At 33.4% G+C, this 26,414-nt stretch overlaps 1 protein-coding gene across 1 annotated transcript in view; it reads right to left on the bottom strand.

The window, feature by feature from the left end:
- Positions 1-26,414, bottom strand: part of LOC146146316 (uncharacterized) — a 137,381-nt gene that overhangs the window by 36,213 nt on the left and 74,754 nt on the right. Inside the window, exons 75-104 of the mRNA XM_083389939.1 lie at positions 26,274-26,378; positions 25,552-25,773; positions 24,124-24,228; positions 23,428-23,547; positions 22,216-22,323; positions 21,195-21,299; positions 20,735-20,926; positions 20,178-20,303; positions 18,894-18,998; positions 18,056-18,175; positions 16,772-16,879; positions 15,874-15,984; positions 15,071-15,175; positions 14,292-14,396; positions 13,701-13,811; positions 12,817-12,921; positions 12,072-12,191; positions 10,414-10,521; positions 9,612-9,719; positions 8,728-8,835; positions 8,037-8,141; positions 6,963-7,070; positions 6,480-6,584; positions 5,508-5,695; positions 4,812-4,959; positions 4,093-4,197; positions 3,463-3,567; positions 3,002-3,109; positions 1,751-1,855; positions 885-998 (exon numbers count right to left, since the gene is read on the bottom strand). Of these exons, the coding sequence (XP_083246065.1) occupies positions 885-998; positions 1,751-1,855; positions 3,002-3,109; positions 3,463-3,567; positions 4,093-4,197; positions 4,812-4,959; positions 5,508-5,695; positions 6,480-6,584; positions 6,963-7,070; positions 8,037-8,141; positions 8,728-8,835; positions 9,612-9,719; positions 10,414-10,521; positions 12,072-12,191; positions 12,817-12,921; positions 13,701-13,811; positions 14,292-14,396; positions 15,071-15,175; positions 15,874-15,984; positions 16,772-16,879; positions 18,056-18,175; positions 18,894-18,998; positions 20,178-20,303; positions 20,735-20,926; positions 21,195-21,299; positions 22,216-22,323; positions 23,428-23,547; positions 24,124-24,228; positions 25,552-25,773; positions 26,274-26,378 (3,588 nt within the window). The remainder of the gene's footprint in view (positions 1-884; positions 999-1,750; positions 1,856-3,001; positions 3,110-3,462; positions 3,568-4,092; positions 4,198-4,811; positions 4,960-5,507; positions 5,696-6,479; positions 6,585-6,962; positions 7,071-8,036; positions 8,142-8,727; positions 8,836-9,611; positions 9,720-10,413; positions 10,522-12,071; positions 12,192-12,816; positions 12,922-13,700; positions 13,812-14,291; positions 14,397-15,070; positions 15,176-15,873; positions 15,985-16,771; positions 16,880-18,055; positions 18,176-18,893; positions 18,999-20,177; positions 20,304-20,734; positions 20,927-21,194; positions 21,300-22,215; positions 22,324-23,427; positions 23,548-24,123; positions 24,229-25,551; positions 25,774-26,273; positions 26,379-26,414) is intronic.

The following is a 26,414-nucleotide window of genomic DNA, read 5'->3' as shown; positions in this document are numbered from 1 at the left end:
AAATATACATATAAATTGAATTGTCACATGCAGCTTAAAACGTGAACTTAAACTTGTCAGTGTGTTTATGAGTTGTGGAATGGGATTTGGTAAAAATAAAACTTATCAAAAGGTTTAAAATAAAAAGCAAAAAATGCAGCACACAATAGAAGTGAAAGCGGTAAACAAAGGTATAAACCAAATACATTATGGGAAAACATAAGCAATATAGCACACGCAAAACACTGCAATCACAACTTAACACAAGCAATAATAATGGTGATCTTATTATGCTACATTTTATGATATATTTTTTAACTTACAATAAAATTTATTTTCGTTATAAACCAGAACGCGTTGGATTGCCTAACTCTGCTACCTTTAAACGTTTTTAGGACGGTTTGTTAAGTTTGTTAAATTTAGACATCACTTTTATATTAAAAAACACGATTGCGTCAAATTACTGCAGTTTTAAAGCTTAAGTGCAAGAGCACTTCGGAAAAAGTAGAAAGGTATTTTTTTAGAACAACTTAGATTGAGGTTAAAAAACTATAAAAAAAAGGTAAACAGTTATTTATCACTATAACTTAAATTCAATGAGTAAACTGTTGCTGCCAGGCATTGTATCAACTGTGAAGTTCTTTCAACAAAATTTTAATATATAATTGCGGGGAGAACAATTTTACAATTAATACAATGCCGGGAGCAACAGTATATTCATTGAATTCAAAGGACTGTGTGGAGCTTAGGTTGTTTTTATTATACGAAAAAATACTTGCTGGAGAACAGTTTTACAATTGAACATAAATTCAAGTTGAAACACACTTCAATGAAAATCAACAGGCAATTTCCACGGCAGGTATTTTCACACCACTCCAGGCAGGCCAAAATGGCGCCAAATCGACCTCGGATGAGAGATCCTTGATCTCATCCAGTCTGTTCAAGGTGAAGTGGTCTTTCATGGCGACCTTCTTGTAACCTTGCATTGCGTTCTCTTTGGCGTCTTTCTTGTACGTTATCTGTTAAAGGAAAAGAGATTTGAAAGTTTTTGTTAATAGCCGTATTTGCCCATTGCTTAATCTGAAAATCAGGTGGCACTGTTAAACGACAAATTGTGTTGCAATTTTGACAGTTTTTGCACAACCGTGCTTCGTCAGGTCAAATTAGTAACGAAATAAACACGAAGTAGAGAGAATAGTGTAAAAGACGATAAAATATAGAAAATTGTTTTTCCTGCCATTGCACAATTAAATGCTACTCAACTCACAAATTGGTAGATATATTTATAATTCACTGATTAGTTGTGCAAGATTTAACAGAACATTTAGTGGTGTAAACAAATTTTAATGGGTTGAAAAACGCTACGGTCGGAGGTTATAAAATGACAAATCCAAGGTTGCATGCAATTTAGAACCATTGTGCAACCAAGGAGCACTAAAACTAATATGTTGGTGATTTTTACGTTAAATAGATCTGTAATTAAAACTTTAAAATGCAATCCTTTTTTTTAACTAATTTGAACAGTTTAAATATGAAATAAGGTTTAGAAATTAATTGATAAAATACTAACAAAACTGCTTTAAAAAGGTTAGATCCCAGTTGTACACGTACGTGTATCTTTAATTGAATTCTTTCATTGAGGATTTTAATGGATTTTTATTATTTTCAGATTTTTTGATTCATTGAAGAATATGGATGTTAGGAAGTACTGGATCAGGCGAGTTTGACTGCTGGACGAACGATCAAATTTTATCAATGAAAAACACTTTACCTCGCTGGTTAGTTTTCCAACTTCCTGTGCATGCTTAATAGAAGTTGCATCTTCAGGGATGTGAACCTTGGGTAAATCCTTCAAGGCAGCCTCCTTATAAGGGATCTGAATGAAAAAATAGGTGATATTACAAAATGATAGATAAGTTGATGTATTATAACACAGTTTTATCTAAATATTTTTGCATGGTCAGTTTCGGTAGTTTTATAAGGGTAGAGTAAAGGAGATGGTATCAATTGCCACGGTACAAAGAAACATTTTTGGCATTTTTTACATGTTTATTTTTGTGTAGAAACTGAAAATGCTTATTCATAAAGCACGATGTATATTGCTGTAAAATTTTAAGAAATGATTTTATGTTTTTCGAAACAGTCTACCATATTAAGGTTTTACAAATATGTGATGTTTTGGTAGTTTCTGGCTATGAATACAATTCCTGTTTTATGGGTTTTGCTACATTTTGACCTAATTTGTGTGAATAAACTCTAATTAGTCACGAGTCTAATGTTAAATTTAACAATAAAAATATTTTGAACAAAAAAAAAAAAAAACTTTTCTATTTAAAACACAGCATAGTTAAAATAATCGCCGTACCGTGATTGTGATGGACTTTTGTGTTCATTTTGCTTGTTTAGTATGTTTCTGCCGAGTTTTTAAAACACACCGTTTACAAAAAAATTATCTTTCCTCTATCACAACGCCGTTTTGTCTTGATTTATACATGCGTTATGGTTTTGTAAAAAAAAAAAGATTTGGTAAAAATATTAAAACTCAAAAGCAAAATGCTCTTGATTAGCAGCAATTTCTGCATTTTTAATGAATCGACAATAATCGGTTTGTGCCTATCACATTAAATGAGAAAACATTTCAAAGTTTGCTCAACAAAACATTTTTTAACAAATTTGCGAAACAAAACATTTCTTCAACAAATACTGTGGAAATATTCTTTTCCATCACTTAAACTTTCTCGTGAGCGCTCCTAGTGGTTAAATATAAGAAATATTTTGGTTAAAGAATACAACTTTTGTGTACACTATGCACGGATCTGTAATGCACATTTCTTTATTCTTTTTGTTTAGACAAAAAAATTGGTAACCGTTGCCTACGACCAAACATTCTTCAACAAATTAACGGACAAAACATTTATTTAACAAAATTGCCTTACAAAACATTTATTTAACAAATACTAGGACAACATTTACTTCCAATTCTTTACACATATTTACAGAAGTGTGTATACAGATAGCATACCTCGCTCGTGAGTTTGCTGGAGTTTAGAGCCAGCTGAACACTTGGTGTTTGAAGGATGTCGGTCACGATCTTTGTTTTACCGGCTTCGTAATCCTCCCTGTACTTTTTCTGCAAGGAAATACTTGGTTCATTAAGGTTGGTTAATGTATAACCATAAAAAAGCAGTTTTAAAGCATGATTTCAAACCAACGTTGATGGAGTCCAGAAAATTAATGAAGCCTTTTATTTATTTGTTTGCCACGTCAACACCAGCCTTTCTTGAATTTAAATTGAGATACCAGTTGCATATTTGTGCGCGACATCAAACAATACCCTTAGAATTTACTGGTTTTATGACGAAACTTTCTGACGACAACTCTAAATTACTACTTTATGTTTGTCTTAATTAAAGCTTGTAATGTTCCACTTACTGCAACAAAAATTGATTGAACGAGAATTGATCATATGAATGGTATACTCACGGCGCTCTGGAGCTTCATGGCCTGAATGGCGTTCACCATGCGCGGTTCATCCGTGATCAGATGATACTTGTCCATGATCTCGTGAGCGCTTTGCCTGTAGCGTTTCTAAATTTAAAAAAATATATTAAAAAAAATAGGAACGAAATTAATTACTACGACGACATACAATTGAACGGTAGCAAACTTACACTAGATTAAACTAAGCAGTGTTGCGTATTGCAAAATGAGATAATGCTGCCATTGTGGCAAATCATTACTTTGGCCTTCATAATTCACATTTGGCCTTCATAATTAGGTATAACAAAATATACGTAGGCGAACCCTTACTAAATTGGTTAATAATTACACCTACACATGGTCATGAAAATGTTACGCAGGGTTGTTGGCCTACAGGCAAAACACAGCCCAATCTGAAAACGTCTAAAATGTCCTGCTGCATAAATAAAGGAAGCTAACGAGGCAAAACACTTAAAAATGACTGTTACTATGAAAATGCAACGGGACTTATGACGCTATCTAAACCATCATACAATCCAAACAAACTGATTTTCGGTACTAATTTTTGCACTCAGTATAATCTTTATCATTGATGTGCAACCAGAATCGTAAATTACTTTTTCCTGCACTCACCTCGCTTGATAGTTCTTTCATATCGCGTTGGTGAGCCCTCTCCATCGTTTCAGTGACGTAAGGACATTTGCCGAGGTTGGCGCGGTATTCAGCCTTGTATGCAATCTACATAAACAGGTGCTTATGTGTTAAATTGATGAAACATCATTAATGATTGTGGCATGTATTCCTGTCGCATTAATGTCAGTTGTTAATTTTTTTAAAATACCAAAACAACTACAAAGATTGGTTAAGGTCTGAAACAATTTTTGTTTATAACTGTTATATAAAAAATATAACACAGGAGCTAGACTGTTAACTGTGGTTTATGACAAATTTTACCAATATGTATACAGCAATTCGACATATATTACATGTAAGGTTCGTTGTGTTTTTAAGTTAAATTCCACCATAAAACAAAACTTCATATGAAACCGAATAAAGTTAAAAAAATAATAAGTTTGTGGATGCAATTATGCGCCCTAGACTAAACTGCATTATTATTAAAAACTTGCAGTTAAATGTTACTTCCTATATAACATGTTTGATGAGCTACAACTTTTGAACTATAAATAAATAGGACGATCTATAAACGTCACGTTGCTAATATTTAAAAAACACCTAAACTGCTATTAAAATCAGACGCCTGAAAGGGTATTCATCTAACTAGTAAAACATCTAAAATGGAAGTTTTAAAAAGTTACAACGATTTTAACAAAAAAGAATAGAAAATAACTCACGTTGCTGATCTTGTTCTGTATGGCGCGGTCCAGTTTATATCCCTCGGTCTCATGTACTTTGTAGTTGTTCCTGTAGCGGTTTTTCATCCAGTTTTGCTTGTAGTTGGCAGCCGACGCAAACTTGTTCGCTTTTACAGCGGATTCGTAACTAATAAAATATAAAAACAAATTTGTTAAAGCGGTTGGTGCTTTATTGCATAGCTGCGACATGGTAAAGTCAAGGGGTAGCGCAGCACAAACGTGCGTGTTTCTAAAGTACAGCGGCGATTCGATGCATATCAGTAGGTTTGCCACATTGTGCTATTTTTTTTGTCTAAAAATTCGCATTTTGTTGTCCAGTATTCAAGATTAAGATTCATTTTATTTTTGTGCATCTTTGCAAACACTGAAAAAAAAATGGAATAAAGAATAACTCAAAGACAGCGAAGAGACCATTGGGTCATCGAGTCGAGCTGACCATTAAATAAACAAGGCATTCTTTCATTTTTAAAGTAGCATTTCTGGCGTTAGACAAATGCCTTCACAGCTCACTCCTAGCTATATACGAAAAAATCATATTCAGGTTTTTCACAAAATCAGGTTTTCCACAACAAAAGGTTTAAATGAATTATTCTACGTTTTTGCCTTGATATGTTATTCTTTCTATTGTAATAGCATCTATGGCGAAAAATCTACGCACAACTACTCCTCTCTTACCCGTCTGTAAGATGCACGGGGAAGTAGATGATGTTACGAATCTCATTATATTCCTCGCGGTACTTTGCAGGCGAGATGATGTCGTTCACTTTACGAGCATGAGCAACATCTCGCTGCTCGCTTGCAAGAAGGAACTGGTAAGCTCTGCATTTGGCCGAATCCTCCTTCCCTTTACGTTTGTACTCGACCTGGGAAAGTAGCGAAAGTTGATCGAATGTGCGGTACTAAGGATGTCCGAAACCAAGTGCAAATAATAAAATGGTTGAAATTTAAAATGGTTTGAAAAAAGTGCACTGGTAATGTGTTTTGAGACATTAGGGCGAAATTCGCCAATGTGTTTAAAAATCTTTTTTTGTGTGTGTGTTGAGAAATCTTTTTTTTATCGCTTATCGTACGATACTAGTGTGGTCGGAGCCCATTTGATATCAAGTTAATTCGTGAATAACAGTCAAGTTTTTTGTGATTCAATGTAGCATCTACCTTAAAAGGTAATATTCTGAGGAAATTCTAGGGTAAAATGGCAAAAATTGATTTCTTAACACAAAAGCGAATTTCACCCTAATACCCTAAAAATCACTACAATTGCATCTGGAAATTTCATCAATTCTCTCATTTGTCCTTTATAATACCTACATTTAGAATTGGAAAATAATCGCGATATTTTTTGTCAAAAACATAGGGTTTACTAATGGCAATTAAATTTTATTTATCAGGTGCTTCATATTTTATTGCGATCCTTTTAAGTTGAAAAACACTGCGTTGGATGAAATATCAAGGATGAATACATTTATCGGCGCTATTAGCACCCAGGTACTGAACGACTACCGATCACAAGTATAAGGATTCAAATAAAACTATTTGACAAGTATTGGAATTGTTAGGACCCGTCCAAATCCCTTTTTCTCAAGAAAGATTACGTATTTTTAGGCTCAAATATTAGGTTTGCTACCACTAAACACGCCAGCTACTTACGCCGCTCTGTTGTTGAGCAACGACCTTTGCGTGCAACAGATCAGGTGCATCGGCCACCACAGAGTATTGGTGAAGTGCCTTGCTAGCTTCGTCTTTGTAGATGTTCTGCAGGATGGAAAGAACAAAGTTAAAAACTGATAAGGAACTCATATCAAATCCACACTTGTGTTGGGTTAAATAAGTCATCTTCAACATTGTGTACTTACTGTTAAAGCTGTAAAAATGACGTCTAGATTTCGTTTAAAACACGAATAATGTTTAAAATGACTATAACAGTCGTATTCCAAATAATAAAAATCGTCAGTAAAAAGATACTGTTTCTCAAAAAAAGCAACTTTTAAAACGTGCTATTCTTTTTGCAGCATATTTCCTGGTGATTATAGTTAGACGTACAATGAATAGACGTAAATATATGGGCTTTATTATTATACTTTTTTTTTAATATCTGCCCAAATAAGTTCATTTTCACACAAAAGAACTCACGTCGCTTGCAAGTGCTTTCACATCCCTGGCAAGTTTGAAGCTTGGGATATCAGGGTTGTAAGTCATTCCTGAACCCTTCTCACTTCGGTGTTCTTCTTTGTACACGTTCTGCAAAAATCGCAAAAAAATCGCCCGTTAGAATAATATCTTAAAATTATAAATTGGGAAAATTCGTTTGTCGACTTTTTTTGCCGAATTACTCATGTTGATCATTGATGAAATAATATCATTATTTTTTTGTTAATATCGGGATCTAAGCCTGCTCCGACATTTCTAGTTGTTGATCTTTTTTCCAAATCGTAAGATTCAAGCAAAACCACAAAGGTTGCAAAAAATATCCAAAAATGAATCATTTGAATTAAGAATCTTAGCAGAACTGACGATGCTTTTCTGCGTAACTATATAGTATTCTTCTTTTGTTGAATAAAGTTGTTTGGGATCTTTTTTACAACCTTTGTGGTTTTGCTTGGATCATGTAGATTTGGAAATCGTGATCAGATATTTGATGGCCAACCTATAATGAGATATTTCTATATACTTATTTAATTTACAGAAACTTTTTGGGACAAAAGTCGCTCAATGCATACTGTTGGGAAAAATTTACGTATACTAAAATAAACAAAATGCAGTTTCTTTTTCAAAAAAAAAAGTTTTTTTTTGTTAAACAGATTTTTCATTTACAAAACACCAACAATGTGTTTAGTAACTAAACAGTGATGAAATATACTCAGGTTGCTGATAATAGCATACATTTACAATTGATTATCCTTGATCGTGTTTAAGATAACGGAAACGTTGATGACCTCTGGTCGTAATGAGAATATCAAAGCCCATACAGAAGTAGGTATCAATTTGAACGTGTCGAATAATTCTTCATTCATTCTCAACATAGATTTATTCGACACGTTCAAAATGATACCTACTTCTGTATGGGCTTTGATATTCTTATTATGTCTTACTACAACCTCCAACCATTATGCTCCAAACTTCTGATCGTGTTTGAGCCAACAAACTGGTAAGTTTTATCTGTGAAAAGTCAAGAAGCCTTTTGTAAATTATTTAAGAGCTACTTACGTCGCTGACTAGCTTGGTTGTCTGCAGAGCTTGACGTATCTCGGGCAATTCTGCAGTAATGTTGTATTTGTCCATAACCTCTCGAGCCGCAGCTTTGTACAGGTTCTGCAACATACAAAGCAATTGATGCTGAAAATCCTATTCAAGCTGCATCAAAACTATCACCAATGCAATTGTGCCAAATCATGAACTGTCGTATCATGCAGATATCACCAAAATCACGTTTAACGGACTTGGTTTTAGGCATCTTAATCAATGGATTAAACAAAACAGTTATAGCCTAGATAGAAAAAACATGAACAATTTATTTGGTGAAAAATATTAGCTTCACAAGTTCTATAGTAAAATTAATTTATTTTATATCTTAAGTAGTGCAGAAAACTTTAAACACTACTTTATTGGTATACCAAAAAGTTACGCAGAAATTAAAAGGATTTTACAGATGTTTTACAAACTAAAAAAGTTGCGCTACATTAAAAAGTGGCGCTATATAGTGGATTAGCCCTAAAACTTGGAAGCTTTATACAAAATAGACTAACAGAATGACTTTGATTGTAGTCTTATGTTTAAATTGAATTGTTTTCTTTTGGGTGGTTTGCTTGGGGTGGTATAACATTTGGATTCACCGACAACAAGGCGTAAACTAAGGGTAAGGGTGCATTACGGGTTTATCAGTGTAAGCGTTACTTACGTTGCTGACACGTTTCTGAACTTCTCGCACGTGTTCGTTGTGGAAGTCTTGGTTGGAAATCTTGTAACCTCGATCTTGCATTTCCTGCTTCTGTTTCTGAACGTTGCGCTGGAACGATTTTAGATGGGTTAATAATCGCAGAAACAATTCAAAGCCACTCTTTTCATGATAAGGTTGTCTTACATTATTCTACCTAACAAGTTGACTTGAATTTTATTTATAAAGCTTTTCAACTTTATATGATTTTTTATAAGGTTAAGCTGTTTCGTGTATTATGATTCTATTAAACGTATATGATCGCAATAATCTACAATTCCAAAGCGTGATTTTTAAGATAAATTATGTCTTTAGTAACACCTTCACCTTCATATTAGAACTAACAAAAGTTGCACGGGTCTAGAAAAAACAGGATAATCGGTCATTTTGTAATCGACTATTTTCAAGGATGTTAAGATTGCAATAAACAAGAAGCAATAGTGAAGGTCTCACCACGCCATTAATCAATATTAAAAGTCAGTTTTAAGTTAAATTGTGACTTTAGTAGTAACTTTATTGGAAAAAATTAATTAGTTTCAAAATATTGGAATGCCAAATCAATAAGTTTCACAGGTCGCAATTAACTAAAAATACATATAATCGTTTATTTTACTCCGCGTATAGTTCACTATTGTGAAGGATGTTAGGTTTGCAACACCAGAAGCAATACTGAAGTACATACCAAGCTCATAAAAATATATTAAAAGTCATAGTAGTAACTTCAAAATTATTGATATAACAAAACAAAACAATAATTTTACAGGTCGGATTTTCGTGAAGAAAATTTTTTTGAAGGATATTTTAACTTGCAATGACCAATCAACAAGCTTCAATACTCAGGGTCTTACCACGCTCATGATTCCCTGTAGTTCCTTGTTGACCACGTAAGCTGGAACCTCGTGGTAAAGAAAGTTCTGGTGTGGAAGGTTGTCACGACCGCTCTTGCCATAAGTTTGCTGCGAGCAATTAAAAGGGTTATACCGGTGTTTAAAACAATTACACCGGCGTTTCTCAACCCATGGACCGCCACACCCGAAATTGAGTGGATGTTTGTTTTAGTTAGGTCGCCGACTGCACATGTTTTATATGGTTAGATTTAGTGATATCAGTTCTAAGCAGATTGCTGTAAAATGTGAGAAAATTGGTAAAATACGATGATCTGACTGTTATTAAAGTTTGCTTAAAAACTTTGGTAAAGAGGTTTTATATGAGCTAATATCTTAATTGTTTAGATCGCTTATTGTAAAGAGAAAGCATTGCTGGTACACCTATAGGCTTAACATTTGAGTCGTCCCCTAACGATTAAGAAACTCTGTTTTAAACCTACGCGACTCAGGTTAAATATTCTGATATTAGTTAAATTGATTGTACAAGTATTCTATCTCGAGGTTAAGGTTCATTGATTACGTGGCGTCTTGACATTGAAGATGACCTAACTTCAGTTATATTACCTTTTCATTACAAGTGAATTAATAGTGTGGTATGATTTTATCTTAAACATGCAACCTCAGAACTAAAATCAAAAATAAAAGTTATTATGCAGATAATTTCACACAGATTAGAGTAAAAAATGTCATTTTCCAAGCTTATTAGTAGTCCATTACAACGTTGGCAAAGTGGAAACATTTTTTACAGTAAAACAAGTCTTACCTGGCTGAGCGCTTTGTTCGAATCCGCTTTGCTCTCATATTCAGGTGTGATGTGGTAAGGAAAGTAAACATACTTCTTCATGTCGTTGTATTCCTCGCGATATTTCACCTGCAAAACAAAAACAGAGAGGTATGTATTTGCTAAAAATTTTGTTTAATTTAAATTATTTGGATAATCGAATATTTCACCTGTAAAAAGGGAAAATAAATAAGTGCATATTTGATACAAATTTTGTTCAATTTAAATTATTTAGGCAATCTAATATTTTACCTGTAAAAAAAATAAATAAGTACATATTTGCTAAAAATTTCGTTTAATTTAATTCATTTAGGTAATCTAATTTTTCAGCTGTAAAAGAAAAAAAGCTAAAAGAAAAAATATAACCTTTTGGCAAGTTTCATGTTTTCTCGACTTGCATATATATAACATAGGCTTCTTATGTGCTTATTTTTTAAATGCATCCAGTTGGAAGTTTTTTGTAGCATGTCAAATTAGTTTGGTAGCCACTACAACACGACAATAAATCGTAACCATTAAATCATGTCACTTTTAATAAATACTAAAAAGGCCAGACATTAACGCGAAATGTTTTTACATTTAGGGATGTGTTAAATAAAAGTCCTTATACCATTAAAACTTACATAATTCCACTAAAAGCGATAACTTAACGCAGTGGTTCTCAACTGGGGTGCCGCCGCACCCTAGCTGTGGTGCCATTTCTAATGCTCAAGGGTGCCTGGAGATATTGAGAAACCTTTAAGAACTCTTTCAACTTTTGTGTAAGATTAGACACTTTTTAGGGAATTACCTAGTGAAAAATCTTGTAGGGGTGCCGCAAGCCATAAAAGGTTGAGAGCCACTGACTTAACGCTTAGGAAGTTATGTCTACGGTGCTCACTACCCAACACTAAACACTAAAACGTCATAACTCCAGTTGAGCAACCCCTCTATTGTATTAATCATTAGCATCGTTAAAGTCTAGGGAAAGGAGGTGCGCTATCGCATATAAATTATCAGTTAATGATTTAAAACAGTGTTTCTCAACCTTCTTGTCGCGACCTAACGTGGGCGGCCGTTTAAATTTGTTTGGTCGCCAAATACAATAGTTAACATTGTTAAATGAATTCAAACTGGTTTTGAGAAAATTTTCTTCAATACTTGAGAAAATAACTCGAGAAATACAAAGAAATATCGTAAGTTAGTTAAATACAAATTTATTTATGCTAATATCTTATTTTGTTCGCTTATTGGGTCGCTAAAGCTTAGCTATTATCCTTTAAAAAAATTTTTGGTTAAAAAACACTACTCAACAGGAATCTGTTTATAATCTTCAGTAGATAAAGAGTGGCCAAATAAATGATAAAAGATTAATTCTTTTATTTGCATGCGTTTCTGCAAGCACTTATGCCATCTTCAGTGCGGTAAAATGAGGTTGGGATAAACGCGAATCGTCATATAGACGCTCGGACGTTTTAGAACGCTTTAAAAAACAGGAAAAACAAGGTGGCAAAGTAACAAATAAAAGAAAGAGTCTTTTATAATTTATTTGGGTCACTCTTTTTCTACTGAAGATAATGATTTAAAATATGAAACTTACACTCAGAGACACCAGTTTGAGAAAACTGGACTGCAACAACAAAACGTCACCATTAACTCACATCGCTGTTATTAGCGGCGACATCCCTGAACTTCTTGTAGCTTGGAATATCTTGTGCCGACATCTTCTGGAAAGCTTGGCAAGCTGCAGTTGCCTCCTTACCACCCTTCTTGTATTCCACCTTAGGTCAAAACACAAACGTGAGGTTTACATAAAGCTGACCAGGTGGTTGAAATTAATACAATTGGACGCAGTTGGAAGGATGTTTGCAAATTGACGCGACGAGCAAGTTTTAAAAAGTTTGAAGTGGCAAAGTTTTGATTATTGAAGCTGAACAGTTTTGAAATAATCTAAAAAATAAGTTAAACGATGTCGGTATTAAAGGAAATTCTAGATAATTAAATGAAAACCGTAAATTTTCAAAAAACACAAGTGTAAAAAAAAAGAGTTATAAAAGTCACAAGCTGTTAAATAAAAATTGGCAAAATCGCAAGTCAAGAATGGCGTAAACAGGTGCTTCGGATAAATAGATTGTTCAGGTAAACATTTATTTTTTGTGTTTTAGTAGTTTTTGGAAACCATTAAACGCTTTTAATAATGTGTTACAAAAGCAAATAAGACGAACACATAAAATTAGGTTTAGGAAATACGACAAATTACCTGCAACGACCTGTCTGTTTTTATCACTAGCCACAATATTTGTAATTAAAATTGGTAGCAAAATAATGCTGTCACATTTCACAGCCAATGTTTACTAAACCGTGGATTCAACCAATTCAATGCAAAAAGACAGCAATTTAACTCACGTCGCTGGTAAGCTTGTCAGCGATCATTGCTTGTTGGATGTCGCTAGTTTCAAGTCCAAGTGTGTAATGCTGCTTCCCTTCCTCAGCCTTCTTCGTGTATTCAGACTTTGAAGAAAAACACAAGGTTGTTAAACGTGCTAAACAATTTAGAAAGATTGCCTTAGGCCGTTTTGATGCTAGATTTATAAGCCATTGCTGCCACGAGTTCTTTCTTTTTGTGTAAGTGTTGGAGTGTCAGTACTAGGTGCATATAAAGAAAAGCAATCAATGAATGATCGAAGTAGGAAATCGAAAGTAGGAAATGTTAGTGCTGTTTTAGTTTTAACGATACATTGGAAGCCAACAGAATTTTATTTTACATTTAAAAAATATGTTTTTGCTTGTCTAGAAATGGGAAATAAGCAGTGAATACTGTTTTTTTTTTCTAGAGAAAAAAATAATAAGTGATATTAAAACAACAACCAGAATATCACATTCGTAAAAATACATAAAAACAATGTTTTGTGAAACCAATTCTTATATCTATTTTAATTGCTTTCGTGTTTAGCTGTTGAGTTTAGACACAGGTCCCAGAAACAGTAGAGGGCCTTTGAATTTGAAAATAAGTTATCTCTGAAGCTTTTTATTTTGAAATTTCTGTTAATTAACAAGAGGACTATTGGCAAGAAATAAAACAAAAATGATCTGCAGCAGCTACAATGAAAAAAACAATATAGTTTTTAAGTGCGCCAAAATTACTGTTTTTTTTTTTTACTTTTTTATCCAAAATAGCTATAAATATTGAAGATGTAGTTTGTAAATTTAATTAAAGTTTTTTACAAGTACCCTTTCAATTGATAAGCTCTAAAAGTAATAAATTTGTTGTTGATCTGTATTGAGCTTACCTTGCTGAGCAACTTGGAAGCCTTGAGAGGTTGTTTGATGAAGGGCGACTTCTCGAAGTTGCTCGCCCCAACGCCACGAATTTCCTTCTCGAACTTTCGTTTGTACGCAGCCTAAATACAACGTTCCAAATGTAAAGGTTGATCAAAGTTAAAGTTCTAAGGCAATGGTGGAAAGCTAGGACATTAGCAAAACATCTTTTATTTATTAAAAAATGATGTTTAAAACGAATAAAAATATATTCAAAACATTCAAAATGCTACTTTACCTACTTCTGTATGGGTTTTGATATTTATTTTACGTCTCTACAACCTCCGGCTATAATGCTCTAGATTTTTGGCTACTTTTTGATAGTTTTTTTAAGTTTGAAGGTCAAAGGTTGTAGATAGAAATAGAAAAAATGTAACAACCATTGCAGGTATTATTGGGTAAACAACTCTTGTAAATTTATTTCTATAACATAGTTATTAATAAGGTTAAAAATAATAATACAAAAGCGTTATATTGGTGCCCCGAGAGGGGATCGTTATCACAACCTTGCAAAATACCCTACAGCTAGCAGCGTGGACAATTATATAAAAAATACTACTGACCGGTGAAAACATGCTTGAAGTGTAGAGGGCGTGGGCAATCTCCGGAACCTCAACGTCCAAATGGTATTTGCCCATCACTTCGCGAGCCTGTTTCTTGTACTTGCTCTGCAGATGAAAGGAACCGCGTAATTGCAGTGGATTATTATTTAAAAAAGTTATTTAATAGAAATTAAACAATGGGTTGCCACACAACTTCACGAAAAAAAATCAAGACATTGAAATACTTTTCGAAAGATTTATAGACTTTTAAAGATTTGAAATTGAATCGCTTGAATTTTTTTAATATAATTCCAACACAAAACAGAATAAATGCCATGGTCAGCAGCACAATAAAAAAAGTTAAAAAACCACTGGTCTAAACTAACTCACAAGTTGAAGCCGCATATAAAATACGTTAAACAACTATTCAAAGATTTTTGGAAAAACATTTCAATATACAAATTAATTCAAAGACTTTTAAAGACTCAAAGACTTTGTGGTAACCCTGTAAACAATACCGAAATTATATTTAACATAACAATTTACTATTTCTAAGATAAGATACACTCGGATGGCACATCATACATCATAACTTTTTAATTTATAACCATGGGCGTATGCCGTATATGTTAATTAGAATTATTTTTAAGCAACAATCAGAAAAAAAAATAACTGGTCTTCAGGCTGCGGTTTAACAAATCCTAGTGTTCAGAGCCAGTCCATTAAATATTTACTGTTTAAAGCGTTAACACAGCACGATGAACAATAAACCAATTTCAACAGCAGTGGTATATACAAACCTGACTGAGCCAGGGCTGCACAAACTTGATGTGCTGCATATCGTTGGCGTCAACTACAGGCGTGAATTCAGACTTGGTCTTTTCATATTTCGCTTTGTACAACGTCTGCGAAACGATAGTGGAAAAAAATGTTAGTATTAGACTGAATAAATAAGGAGTAGCCAGATAACTTTCGTGAATAAGATATCTCCCGTTGACTATAGAAGTTAAAATAAAGATTCTTGCTTTGTTTGGAGCATAATGACTGGAGGTTGTAGTAAAACGTAGTTAGAATATCAAAGCTTATACAGAATTACGTATCATTTTGAACGATTTTGCTGTTGAAAATGAATGAAGAGATATTCGAAACGTTTAAAAAAGTTATAGTAAAGAGTGTTAAAAAAAAACAAAAAAAAAAAACAGGTTTAAGCATAAGAAGATTTCTTAGTATTTAAATAAATCAGACATTAAAATATTTTATAGGCCTTCCTACATATTTTACATTTTAACTACATTTTTACATTTTACACATATTTATTTTTTGTACAGAATTTGAGGAACTTAAAAAAAAAACTTATAACTTATATAGGTTCCTTTGCAAATTGCCAAATTCAAAACGGTAAAATGTAAGAGGGAAAAAATTATTTGGGACCGATTGCACGTAAATTGGATGCTATTCCGGATTGAATAAGAATTGCTCGTCGAGGATGAACGTTCAATTGTAACGACAAGGAAGCCTAGCCAAGGCCCATATATTTATTAGCATATTATTTCAGCCATATTTAAATAAAGTCTTTATATGGGGATTAATCTTATATACTTACGTCACTGATGTAGGGCTTAACTTGCTGAGATTGCTCGTAACCCGGTGTGAGATTAACCGGGAAATTCCCGCGACCGCGAATGTTTCGGTTGTACCAACTCTTGTAATCGGCCTGTAAAAAACATCAGGTGAAAAAAGATGTTTGTAAAAATTAAAAGAAAAATTTCTCAAAAACACAAAAATGTCATTTTAAGTACTCTTTTAAGAAAAGGATTAGGGAGTTATATTTGTTAAAAATCCGGAAATATATGTCTAACACAAGGCACATTTTATACAAAATGATAATATGCTAGGTACATTTAAACGTTAATACACTTTTTTCAGGTTTATCATTCATACTTCTTAGTAAAAATGTATTTCTAAGTGATATAACCGCGCAAATAATGTGATGGCAGTGCATATTTGCGCACCTTAGAAGTAACACTGTCTATGTCTTAACGTTTGTAAATTTAAAACAGCGAAAGCACCATTTAAGACAGAGGTTCTTAAACTTTTTTTACCGCGGACCCCTAAATTTTGTTTTGACGTCGCGTGGACCACGATAGTCAATTTTGTTCAAAAAATGACGTCATAATTGACGCCACAATACAAATGAACTTCATAAATCTGTTGATTTCGGCCTAAAAAAATGCGAAAGTAAAATGGTGTCTAAATACAGTCGGTGCAAAATTGTTTAGGTTTTAATCAAACTGCTTTCCTTGAAAAAATTATTACTTTTCAAATATACACTAATATTTCAATTGGTCCCTCATGGACCCCCTAAAACTAATTCACAGATCCTCAAGGGGTTCATGGACCCCAGTTTAAGACGTTCGCCAGATTTTATGTCTACCGTATCCCAGTTTTATATGCCCAAAACCTTCATCTTAGACTAATTGCTAGTTATTGTATCGACTTACATCACTGGCGAACTTGCTGGACTTGACAGCTGCCTCGTATCCAGCGGTGAGATGAACAGGATAGTAGATCAAGTTCCTATCTTCCATGTAATCCGCTTTGTACTTGCGCTGCGCAGCAGATTAGAAATTATCGCATTTGCTTACAAGCAGAAACAAAATTTGGAACACAATACACGTTTTATTTAGTAATTTCAATAAAAATATCAAAGCCATAATATTCGATAGAAACAAAATGTATCCGAAGCTATCACCCAATCAGTACAACAATAGGAATAAAAAAGTGGAGAAAAACAATAAAAATGGAGGAAGCATTATGCTCGGATGTAGCGGTATTTGTGAACATTGCTTGTAGGGATGATAAATGGACTGACTGCTAATATAGTTTCAATACATTGATTGTTTGACAGAACCCGACACCTTAAACACATAAAGTTTCACAATATTGGTTAAAGTCTGAATATTTAGGCCAGGGTCCAAGGCAGCGGTTTTCAACGTTCTATGGCTTCTACTTACGGCAACCCTCAAATAAAATAAATAGATTTTCGGCACCCGGACTAAAATTTTCGTTAGGTATTTTACTGAAATGTCACTGTAACTGGAACTGGATCAACACAATCAACTTAAAACATGTAGGAAAAAGTTATTTGATATAATGCTCTCCAATCCTACACAAATTGAGCAAACATCAGATTCTTGAAAATTCTCAAATACCTCTCGGAACCCGTGAACATTAGAAATGGCACACCAGGGCGCCGCGGCACCCCGGTTGAAACCACTGGTCTATGGTGATGGAAACAAGTTAGTTTTTGTATTGGAATTAAAACACTGCGTTGGAAAATCTTACAACTGAAATCTTAGCTATATTTTAACGTAAAACGAGGACAATTTATTTTTAAAAAATGCTGTTAATTTGATAATAGTGTAACCAGCCTAACTTCGTAGGCCAGGATATTTTTGCCTGATAACGAAAAATGCATTAGACATAAAAAACAATGGAAACATTAGCGGAAAATTAAAGCTCACACGATGCAAAAAACTTACAAAAAGTCGTAAACATCGTCATTTCCACCAAATGCACCGAGGTAAATAAATACAAAAAAAAGTAAGGAAACCAGGTGACTCTATATAAAGACAAATATGTCACATACTTTGACCTGATGAAGCACAGTTGTGCGAAAGCTTGTCGAGAATCCAATACAATTTGTCCTTATACATTGCCACTTGGTTCCTCTATTTAGAATTAGACAAATACGGCCATATACAAATATAAAGTAAATAACCCACTTCTGATATGAGGTCTGCCGCCTTTATGCCGCGCTGTACAACAGGATGATTCTTGCTGTCCATGGTTTGGAACCCGCGGAAATTTTCAATGGTGTCCTTGCGAGATTTGCCATAAACGACCTTCACGTGAAAAAAAGGAGAGTGACTAAATCTAAATAGTTTTAGATTTTAAAGAGGAAGTAAAACGGCTGGCCAAAAAGAAAAATTAAAAAAATCTGATAATACCTACTAACTTTGGAGGATAATGGCTGAATATTGTGTTTAGTCATAGAATACATACTTCAGGCCATTACAGAAATATGTACTTCTTATGAAATTAATTTATAGCTAAAATTAATAAGAAATTGTTTAAAATCTAAAACAAAATCACGAATGAGTACTATTCCGAAATACGCTAATATTATTACTTTGGTGACCTTATAAACCGTCTTAATGAAACTATATCCATTTCTCGTAATAATACACAGGTTGCTATACAAACCAGGGCTGCTGAGTCGGACTCGAGACTCAAATAAGATGACATGCAAGTCTATGAGTCCGACGTGCGCAATGCCGAAATGCGAAACTAATAAAAGGTTGAAAACCAAGTTGTAAAGGTAGCAAAGCATATGGTGGAACATTTTGCAACCAGCATTCGTGGGTGTATGAGTTTATGATACCTCTATAAGTAAATTGTTGAATGCGTAAATGAGTAAAATACAGTCTGTAGAGTCAGAGCCGGACTCGGGACTCGACGAAACCAGCACATTTGGCAGGAGTTGTCCTTAGGACACACGCGTCGGGTTTGTCTTAACCGACTGCGCAGAGTCCAAGTAAAATAGTTGACAGATCCACGTACATTGCTTATCATTCCATCGACAGCCTTTGCGTGTTTAATAGAAGGCATGTCTGCTGGGATGGTGTAGTCGTTTCTATGCTTCTCCACACCTTTCGCGTATTCCGTCTAGTGAAAAACAAAAGCACGCTTTATATATACAAAAAATACTTGTGTTATATATCGCTACAGCGCAAAATACAACTTGTCAACAGTGCCACTTGCTTTTTCGTTTTTGAACAAGAAATATACAGCTATCAACCAAGATTAAAAAACATACATATTGAGTTTAAAATTGCAATTACACCAATTTTGTTCTTAGCGGTTACACAAACAGCAAAATAATCCTGCAAAGACATGGTTTGAAAAAAAAGGACTGGGACACTATAGAGATTAAAAGTTGTCCTTTTTTTCCTGACGCATATTCAATATTTGGTCCATTTGTCTTTTTTTTTTAATTGTTATATATCGTTGCAATGAAATTCCACGGGCACTATTACCTTTTAAATGCCATTTAAACTATCGTTACAGACTATTTTATTCGTTTCAAAGTTCTAATTCATAACAAATGCACGAGCAAGATAGTGATGGCACAGAATGCAGACAAAAATTGCGATAAATTGCGACAGGCAATAATATGGTCTTAGAAGTTATTAACTGTTAAGATAATCAAAAAACAACGAATACCAATATTTAGAAACGAAGTTTATAGAAAAAAATGCTATAGAATAGAAATATGTTGGCAACAGAAAGAAAATAATAGTTGAATTTGATAAATTCATAAAATATTTTTTTTCTATTTCGTCTTTACTTAATCTACGTTAATAATTTTGCATAAAGAAACCAAAAAAGAAAAATGTATTTATTTGGGTGGCGAAATGGCAAAAAGGATATGGGTAGGGATAATTATTTCAAGTGTGAGTTTATTTACTTTGTTTATATATTATTTTATATTTTTGCGAAATTCATTTGGTGCTATTTTACCAACAGTAGCACTTTGAACAAGTTTTGAAAAAAAAATTCTGTGCAAAAAATGGATTTCTTAAAATTCTTTTAAAATCGAAAAAACGTCCAAGGCTATATTAGCCTTGCCAAATTTTCAAATCTGACCAAAAACAGTTTTTTGCATTTTGTTGCCCTATAATGTGGATTATAAAAAAAAAGATGAAAAATCCGTCCATGCTAGTTTTTACCAACAGTAGGTAAAAAGCGATGAAATGAAATTATTTAGACAAGCCAAAATCCAGTTTTTCTGAATAAATCGGGAATCGACAAAATTAAAATTCAATAGCCTTAAAATCTCCTTACCTGGCTGACGTTCTTCCCGACAGCTATCGCGTGTTTATATCCCGGGTAACTATCCATGTTCTCGTTTCCCATTCTGCCTTTAACCTCCTCGGCCCACTGACGTCGGTACTTGATGTCCGAAGCGAGCTGAAACGTAAGGAATGAAAGGATTTTATCAAACTGTTATTACATTTTCACATATACACGGGTATCCAAAAAATATATAAACAATAAAAATAATTGTAAAGTAGTGTTTAATTAAAATTTAATGTTTAATTATTTTTTTCTATTCTATAAGTGCAAGAAAATTTGCTACCAAGTGCGATTCTATTACTTGGCGATGTCAGCAGTGCCTGGTTTAAAGTGGACGCCAACTTGAGAACAAGCAGAGAAAAAACAACTACAAACCATTTAATTAAAAACACACATAAAATTACAAAAATGGCTTTGATTATGTAGCTGCAAAATTAAGTACTTTAAATAAAATTTGACTTTGCAATAGTTTGTATCCCTAAAAGACAGCGAAGAAACCATTAACGACCACAAAAAAATATCAAAAACAACCATTTTTTAATTACCTGGTTGCTGTGCAGAGCGTGGACCAGTCGTTGGTCGGCCACATCGACGTGGTATTTGTCCAGCATCTTTTTGGCTTGATCCTTGTAGAACCAGTAACTGACCAGAGGCTTGACCATCCGCGCTCTCGTCATATCCACGTCATCAGGTACTTGAGTGAAGCGAAGGCTGGAAGGATCGGTCTTGTAAAGTGCCTAAGTGAGTGTTGCAATGACTTAAGTTAATGACTTGAGTTGGTGACTTGATACAATGACTTGACTTAAGTGGATCTTTAAATGCACCAAAGCCACTGTTTTTAAGGCATTTGACTTGCAAGTTTTTGAAGTTGATTTATTATGTTTAAACGTCATACTAAATATGAATAAACTTGGCTTCATAAAATTAGAAAACAACTTTATTTCAGCTTTGGACCAAACGAATCAAATTAAAATCGTTGAATTAACAATAAAAAAATCAACTGACGTCAGAAAGCTTTTCCAGATCCTTCTGCGCTTTGTAGGTGTCGGTTTTTGTGACGTCATAATGCACGTCGTTGCGATCGCGGTGGTACGCTTTCTGGTAGCTGGGCTGCAATAAAGAAAAGTGAAAAAGTGATTGACAGACCAACAATTTTTTTTTGGCAAATTGGACTAATCTTTCTTCCTTTAATTCAACATTGCGACAACTCCTTAGGCAGTGGTTCTTAACCTTTTATGGCTTACGGCACCCCTCAGAAATAATAAACAGATTGCGGCATCTCTTTACGATTTTTCCGTGGGTAATTCACTTAAATTTCACAATTAACGGAACTGGAACAATACATCAACTCTACACAACGTTGGAAGTTACAATTGGATTTATTCCACTCTAATCTTACACAAAAAGTTGTAAGAGTTGACCAAGCACAGATTCTTAAAAATTCTCAAATATTTTGCGGCACCCTTGAGAATTAGAAATGGCACACCAGTTGAGAACCACTGGTTTAGATTTTCTTTAGGCCTATATAGGTATAGTGAATTTGGGTTATCTAAACACGTTACTCTTCACATTTTTTTAGCGACAATGACCCCTAAAGATCAGAATCCGTACTAGAATACAAACTACCATTATGAAAAATTGTAAATATTGTTGCGCCTTTCCTTGGCAATAAAATGTTTTTCAGAGATTACGTCACAAAGTTACGTCAAAATGTGACGTCACAAAGAAATATTTATGCGTGACGTCATTAAGGCAACCTCAACAACACAACACAATTCGTTTATTTTGTCAAAGTTTTAGGTTGGAGAAGTGTGATTTCAATACTTAACCTACACGTTATAAAAACGCTTTTTAAATGCTTAGGTTGCTAAAACTTTCATTTTCGAGGTTGCCCCTTAGATTCGCCCCTGGTTTGATAAAGTTTAAATAAAAATGTAATTATTAAACATTTGAAAGCTTATGTGTGTCAACATATCGACAATACGATAATATATGTGTGCACACAGTATCAATGTTAATTTCTTACCCCGTTAATGTACTGACTGGCCTTCACAGCAGCCTCATATCCAGCAGTGAGATGCACGGGATAGTAGATGAGGTTTCTATCTTCCATGTAATCTTCTTTGTACTTGCGCTGCACAAGTTATAAGCAGTGTTGTAAACAAGTCATTTTGAAATGACGTAAGTTCCAGTCAAGTCTTTTGCAAAAATAACAAGTCAAGTCTCAGTCAAAGTCATTATGAGAGCAAGCCAATTCCAAGTCAAGTCTTGTCATAAAAAAGTAAACTGCTAAACTATTAAAAGTGGTAAACCCGTACGATTATTAGCAACAAATTAAACAAAAAAACAGCACAAACGCTATATACAACAATAAAAGTGTTTAATGTGCAAAATTAAAATAAATTTTGATGAAAAACACTTAACTTAATCCCAAATTATTTGAAAAAATTACTTAAGTCCAAGTCAAGTCATTTGTCCAAAAGACTTAAGTGAAGTCAAGTCATTTTGGTCAAAGGACTTAAGTCAAGTCAAGATTTAAGTTATTACAACACTGGTTAAAAATATAGAATATTTTATTTTAGTTTGTGCAAAGAAACAATACTACATTGTAGTGTGTCATAAGAGAAAAAATATGCTACTTAAATAGTGGAACTGAAAAATACAGCATTTTTGACGAATTGTTTGAAGTAATTAAATAAATCTTAAACCCAATATTTTTTATATTTTTTTTTTTACATATTTATTTTTCAGTGATTTACTAATTTTGTTGTAACGAATAAGGCTTCATTACGCTGAATTAGGATTCCAAACGGCCTAAAGTTGTCGTATAACAAAGTAAAAAATATGAACGTCTGTATTAAAATAGGTCATATATATGTATGTTGCAAATTTCTTGTTAATGTTTAAACAACAGTGTCTACTTTTGAACTAGAAAATGAGAGTTTCGGCTCAGTAGCTTCGTGTTATTCACGCTTTTAAACTTGAAAGTCTTTATATTAGAGCCTTATACTTAAACAAACTTAACATCCACTTGCAAGCAAAACACAGAAAAAGTAGCAACGCCTAATTAAAAAGTTAAACAACAAATTAAAGCCCGAAAATACCCTCGGTATGTTTATAAATAAAATGTAACAAAATACGTAAAAAATTACGAAATGCCTGTTTTTCAATAATCAAGCCTATAATTTCTTGTTATAAAGGGGGCCATATGTTATTAAACGTGAGTTAAAAGTATTACCTCAGACATAAGTTCAGCCGCTTTAATTCCCTGTTGTACAACGGGATGGTCTTTGCTGTCCATGGTTTGGAATCCTCGGTAGTTGGCGATTGTCTCTTGTTTATGACGCTTGTACAGCAACTGGCGGTTGACAGCAAAAAATAAGGTTTATTAAAAACATGAGATAAGCCGTCTTAATGATAAAGATCTAAGACCGTTTATAAAAACAGATTTTCGCCTATAAGGCATCGACAGTTTCTGTACAAAAAGCAAACATGCAAAAAAAAATTTCCATATATTGGAATAGTAAAAATTTTAAGAAAAGTAAAAAAAATTAGGAAATATTTTTATGTTTTATCTGTTTTTATAAAACTGTCTTAAGATCATCTTGTACGAAAACAAGAATCTTTCTTTTACATTTTATTGTCTGCGTTAGATGACTTACTTTCTAAACTGTTTTAGCTTATAAGTCATCTTTTGACGAATATGACTCAGTCACAAGGCGAATAAGGAAGTTTTATTTTGTATTAAAATGTTTGGGAAGAAAGTTTAAGTCATCTAAGAAGGTTAAAGGATAATTTCTATATCGTTAAAAAATGTAAATTGATTAAACGTTTCGAATAACTCTTTATTCATTTTCAAAAGCGATGAATTATTCGAAACGTTCAAAATGCTACCTACTTCTGTATGGGCTTTGATATTCTTATTAATACTTACATCGCTAGCGTTGATTGCTGATTCTTTGGCTCTGTTGAGTTCAGGAGTGTCAAGTGGCATCGTGTAATGGTGAACCAACTTTTCATTCTCCTTCTTGTATTCCGACTGGAACACAGGACAAAGTGCGTTAAGTTGCGTATACGTACGTATTCGTGGCCCAGGAGCATCAAGGTTGTTGTCATAAGCACAAATATGTCCGGACAGGTACAGGCACATCGTTATCCATAAAACATGAACGTATAATACAATACAAACTACCGTATCCGTTAAGACACGTCCACAAGGCAATGCGTTAAGTTGCGTATACGTACGTATTCGTGGCTCAAGAGTTCCATAGGTAGATGAAAGCGATATAGGCACGTATTAATTTAAATACGTTAGCCTCCGTAAACACAATTATGTCCGTATACGAAGAGTCACAGCGTTGTCCGTAAAAACGTTCAGGTACTAGAATACAAACTAATACCATATCCGTTACGACACGTTCGTATGCGTTTCTCGCACGTACGTATGCGTATACAGACGTTTGTACCCTTAGTACACGCCAGTATCCTCACGAAAAAAACTGCGAATGGTCGAAAAAATTCATTCGATGTGTTACTTTCGAATGAAATATGATCTTTTAGGTCAGAAAAATTAGATAAAAAGTTAGAGTTTATTAGTTACTCAAATTAGATAAGAAATAAAAAACAAATTATTTTTTTTTAATTTTAAATAAAACTTGCGTTTTTTCACCTGCGCAAATTACAAATTAAATAAGAAATTAAAGATTCTCAGTTTTCCAAAAATGTAATTAAAAACTAGTGCTTTTAAGTTTTCCAAAATTAAATTACAACTTAAAGGTTTTCAGTTTTCCAAATTAAATATGAAGTTTGTTTTATAAAATTATACTGAAAATGAGAACTTGTTGATTCCCAAAAATAGGTTGAAATAAAACAAAAAACACCGAAATCTTAAATTTAAAGAAAAAAAAATTCCAGAGTTAAACCTAATCCAATAAATCTATTTCACCCGGCTTGCCATTTTGGTTTTATCATTCGCCTTAATGTGCATCTTTTTTTTTTTTTTTTTTTTTTTTTTAGTTACCTAAATCAGGAAAATTTAGAGCATTCTTATTTTTCTAAATTAAGCTAAAATAAAAAAATCTTTAAAACAAACATCCAATTCCTGTGTTCAAATAATCCAATAAATCTATATCTAACCTGGCTTGTTATTTTTATTTATCAATCGCCCTAATATGGTCGGGGTAAAACTCGACCCCCGCCAAAAAAATAAAAAAATAAAAAAATAAAAAAATAAAAAAATAAAAAAATAAATTAAAGCATTTCAATTTCAAAAATTAAGTGAAATAAAAGAAATTTAAACTAAAATCCGATTTCTAAAAAAAAATAAAAAAAAATCTAATTTTTTTTTTAATTTTTATCTTACCTGGCTTGCCATCTTGGTGTTATCAATTGCCTTAATGTGGTCGGGGTAAAACTCGACCCCCGCCCCCGACACACCCTTTCCCTTCATCTCGTCGTTGAAACGTCGCCTGTAGATGACGTCAGAGCTGAGGGGGGCGGTGGCGAGGGCGTGTGCAATTTGGATGACGTCAGCATTTAAGTTGTACTTGTCCAGTGACTTCTTTGCATCCTCGGTGTAAGTTTTCTGGATGAAAATTAGAGTAAATAGTTTTAAAATAAATCAAAATTGTGTTTTGGGGATAAAGTTTTTTCAAAGCCAAAAAAATTATTATTTAAGGTTTTTAAATTCCAAAATTCGGTTAAAAATTACATATATATTTTTGAATTCGAATAAAACTTAGTTGTTTTTTCTTTCCTAAATTAAATGAGAAATTTGTGCTGTTATGTTTTCCAAAATCGAATGATAATAAATTAAATCGTTTTTAAACATTATTTTGGGTAATGAACGAAACAGTTTGGGAGCTACTGCCGTAGAACAAACAATATCGCATTAAAAAATGAAAATAATTGTTTTAAGTTAACGAAGTTTTAAATGATTTACTCTCTAAACTAAAGGCTAGATATCAGGTGTTCCAATAATTAATTGATCTTTTTATCAAAAACACATTTTTAAGCGTTTTTTAACAGATTTATTGACGCAGTAGAAAAAGGGTTCTACAAATGGTAAATGACTGATTTACGTACGTTGCTAAGAAGTTCGCGCATGGAACGCAAATGCTGGGACTCCACCGAATCCGAAACCGCCGTCATTTCGGAAGAAAGCCGTTCAAGACCTTTCTTGTAGTTTTTCTGAAAGAAACATGCTTAGAGTGAAAGGTTCATGTT

This window comes from Ascidiella aspersa, chromosome 5 (assembly GCF_963924565.1).
Source record: "Ascidiella aspersa chromosome 5, kaAscAspe10.2, whole genome shotgun sequence".
NCBI lineage: Eukaryota > Metazoa > Chordata > Ascidiacea > Phlebobranchia > Ascidiidae > Ascidiella > Ascidiella aspersa.
The sequence above is the reverse complement of the archived record's forward strand: the minus strand, read 5'-3'. Positions and strand labels throughout refer to the sequence as shown.